The sequence below is a fragment of the Pygoscelis adeliae genome, unplaced genomic scaffold (assembly GCF_000699105.1).
Source record: "Pygoscelis adeliae isolate BGI_AS28 unplaced genomic scaffold, ASM69910v1 Scaffold11, whole genome shotgun sequence".
In the NCBI taxonomy this organism is placed as follows: Eukaryota; Metazoa; Chordata; class Aves; order Sphenisciformes; family Spheniscidae; genus Pygoscelis; species Pygoscelis adeliae.
In genome coordinates this window covers 639,492-643,176 of record NW_008824059.1, presented here as the reverse complement: position 1 = coordinate 643,176, position 3,685 = coordinate 639,492, and the positions used below count along the sequence as shown (strand labels likewise).

At 48.5% G+C, this 3,685-nt stretch overlaps 1 protein-coding gene across 1 annotated transcript in view; it reads right to left on the bottom strand.

Annotated features, from left to right (window-relative positions):
- Positions 1–351: 351 nt before the first annotated feature.
- MYH10 (myosin, heavy chain 10, non-muscle) overlaps positions 352–3,685 on the bottom strand; it is a 104,072-nt gene continuing 100,738 nt past the window's right edge. Inside the window, exons 38-40 of the mRNA XM_009334048.1 lie at positions 3,577–3,685; positions 3,016–3,188; positions 352–2,111 (exon numbers count right to left, since the gene is read on the bottom strand). Coding sequence (XP_009332323.1) covers positions 1,967–2,111; positions 3,016–3,188; positions 3,577–3,685 — 427 coding nt within the window. The 3' untranslated portion in view covers positions 352–1,966. The remainder of the gene's footprint in view (positions 2,112–3,015; positions 3,189–3,576) is intronic.

The following is a 3,685-nucleotide window of genomic DNA, read 5'->3' as shown; positions in this document are numbered from 1 at the left end:
CTCTCGCTACCTCCTGCCAGGGCTCTGCTCCGAGACAGAGGGGTGGAGCGGGTACTGCACCGCGGGACGCCTGGAACGGGAAATCTAACTGCTCAGAAAAGAGACCAGACCCTGTTGAAGGCAGAAATGGGGCTGCGCCTGTGCCACGGTACTGGAGGGCAGCACGAGGTTTATCGTCCCTTCGTGCTCCAGCTATGCATTGCCATTCAAGTTCAAGGGCAAAGGCTCAGCCCTTGACCAAGCCATTTATGCTGTACTTAGGTCAAAATGAAAGGGGGAAAAAAAAAAAAAAAACAACAAAACAAACCAAGCCCCAAGCAAACAAAACAGTAAGAAGGGAAAAGGCAGCTTCCAGTCATATTCTCATTTATTAAGGTCTATGCCAGCCTCAGGAGATAGCTCTTCCTGTAAGTAAACAAAGCAGGCAGCCGCATCTATAATGAATAAATTTATTGTCTTACAAAAATCATTGTCTAGAAATATGGGTATACAAGAAAACAAGATATTTGCAGTCAGATGCCTGGTGGTCAACAGCCAGTTTGATTAAAAATATCCAAACACACACAACAAAACCTTTGCGACAGATGTTAAAGCTTTTAACCAAAAAAGGAAATCCATGGTTTTTGAGCATGTGGCAGAGGAAGTTTCCTAGTTAACACTGATTCATTGTCACTAATATCAATAATACCACTTGGACTAGAGAGGTACATGATATGAAGCACAGTCAAAATTAATACATTAAATCATTGTTATATAGGCAAATTATATATGTAACATTGTCTTAGTACTGTAGTGTCTAAGGCACTTTCTGTAATGTCAGTTTTTCAGCTATTTAAACAAAAAGAACACTAACTACTCAATGTAATACTGTTCAAAATAAAAAAAAAAACAACAACAAAAAAAAGGATTCACATCCACTGGCATGTTAACACGTAGGCAGGCAACATCCACCGCTGACCCCCTGTAACCACAGGCTCCACGCGAGCCCCACGCTGCACAGTACGGGCGGCCCTGCTGCTCCCGGCAGCTCCCTCAGTAACACCAGGCTGGCTGCGAAGGTGTCACGTCAGCCTCGGCTCACGGTGCAGCCGCTCGGCTCCACGTCCTGAAGACCAACTCACTCAGCCATAAATTAATAAATTAATTTTGCCTGTGTTGCATGTTTATTTTCCACTGGTGTTCACATTATACTAGCCTTAATATATACACAGATCTGTTGGGCATAGTAATAGCAGGTCTCTACAAACGCAGAAGTACTGTACAGATGAGGAACGGTGATGCTATTTCAGTTTGCCTGTACTGCAGGAACACTAACTGATGAAGCAGGTGCTGAGAACACTTCAAAATGATATTGCAGGTTAAAAAAATGGACACTACTCAGTCATCCCTACATTTCCCTCTAACACTTCCCAAGGCCTTTTCACAGTTCACTCGCTGATTGTGTGCCGATCACAACAATTAGGAGAAAAGAAAGGTACAGGTGCAGTTTGGTCTTCAATGATCCAACAGACTCAGTACAGCCGAGGGCCGTCTGAGCACAGAAGAAATGGAAGGATGTTGTCTGTACAACAAAGCATGCATAGTCATGACAACTGGTCTGTCCCAACCACCTACCCTCTGGGAATGAAGTTTCTGTATTGATAAAAAAAAGTTTCATCCTTCACATGATGCTTTATAAAATGGCTTTACAATGAGTATCTGGAAAATAGATGCACTGAACAGAGACGATCCCATTTTGTTTACTATATATAAAAAAGCAGTTGTACCTATATCTGAAGCAGGGTACAGTATGGTGAGGCTGGAGAGCCTTAAGACATAGTTGACCTATGATAAGTAACCTTGTAGCATGCCGACGTTTCGTAAGGCAGATTTACGGCCACAAGGCAGTTCGGTGGTCAGGAAAGTCCTCCTCCTCCTGCCGACTACTGTGTAAAAGGTCTCTGCATGCATATGGTGTGACGGGACCCTACTCAGCAGGGGCCGGCTGCGCTTCGTTCACGTCGCTGCCTTTGCTCTCCACGTCGTCGTCCGAGAGCTCTAGAGAGGCCCCTTCGATGTGCAGCTGGCGTCTCCCGGACCGACTCGAGGAGAAGGTGATGGGGCCCCCCCTCCTGCGAACAACAAGCAGGCAGCGATTGCTGGTGGGTCACATCTCGCTTGCAGCCCGAGTCCCGGTGCTGGTGGCTGCCCCTGAAAGACCTCCCTGCCGAACCGTGGGGGAACGCGGCAGCTCAGCTCCAGGCCACCCACGGGGCACACGTGGTATTCGAAACCCTCCCTCTGACCAAGGGGTCAACACGCTGTGCACAAACACGTCCTGGTACTCCGGTATTCCTGCTTAGTTTATACCATCGCCTTAATTTGGCAAGTCCCAAGTAACTTAAAATATTGTCTCTGCACAAGCACCAAGTGCAGACCAAGTACTAAACAGAGTGGGTTCTCTTAAAAAAAAGAAGCATCAACTGCTCGTTTGTTAAGCGCTGCACTGCACCGCTCCTGCCATTCCTACAAGCCCGCCAGCTCAGCTGCCCTCCCTGTCGAGATGGTTTTTGTTCTGCACCAGCCTCACCTTTGCTGACTCCCATCTGTACTTGATACAGACCTTGATCTCAAAGGCCTGCTCTCAAGGAAAGTGCTGAAACACTCCCACGCCAGAGTGGGTCAGGAAGAAAGGGTTCAGTACCAGCCACTGGAAAAGCACGACTGAGCTGTCTCTGTCACATTTACCTACGGCTGGATGGAACTGGCAACCCCAGGGAACCTGCCAATGTAAGCTCCAAAGAGTTCAGGCTCAAGAGTTGTCAGGAATATCCCTGTGGTCTGGCAGCTTCTTTGTTATTATCATCATCAGGCTCAGCAGTTCCCAGCAGGCTCCGGTTTGACCCATCCCCTAACGTTAGCAGCTCTGCTTCCGCAGCGCCACAGCTGGATGCTGCCCAAGGATGCGTTATGGAGACAGCGTGGGCACACAAGGGCTTGGATAAACCCCTGCCCACTGCTACTGGCACCGCTTACCTTAGCCTGTTTTTCAGGGTGCTGACCTCCCGGCTCAGGCCCTCATTAGCCTCTGTGGCGTCGTCCAGCTCACGCTGAAGTTTACGTCGGGAAGCATTTGCACGTGTGGCTTCCTCTTCAGCCTCCTCCAGCTGGCGTTTGAGCTGCTTCATCCTGGCATTTGCCTTTTCCATCTAGAATACAAAACCAGGTCGTCAGGATCAAACTCAGCAGCTGCAACCCCACGATGTGGGAGGTCAGAGAGGTTAGCTAACAACCTGTCCTCCCTGGCCACCCCGGCTGGAGATGAACCATCAGCCTCACTGCACTCCAGTGTGGACTCCTGGAAAGACTGCCGAGCTCCTGGGTGTGGGATGCCAGGGCAGATAATGGACCATCACACCAGAGCTAACACAGGGAGGCTTTGACTGCTGGGAGCTACTCTAGTGGTTTAGTGATCGAGATGGAGTTCCCTCAAATGTTTTCATTAAAATGCTTCTTAATAAGCCCTTTCTACTCAAAGTATGGTTTTCTTTGCCTTTTCTGAGAAACAGGCCTCAAAAGCTAAGCCACTCCACCTACCTGCTCCTTGTATTGGTCTGCGTGTCGACGCTCATCCTCCACCTGCATGAAGACTTCTTTCAATTTCTTCTCTGTACGACGGACCAATTTGTTAGCAGCTGCTCTTTCC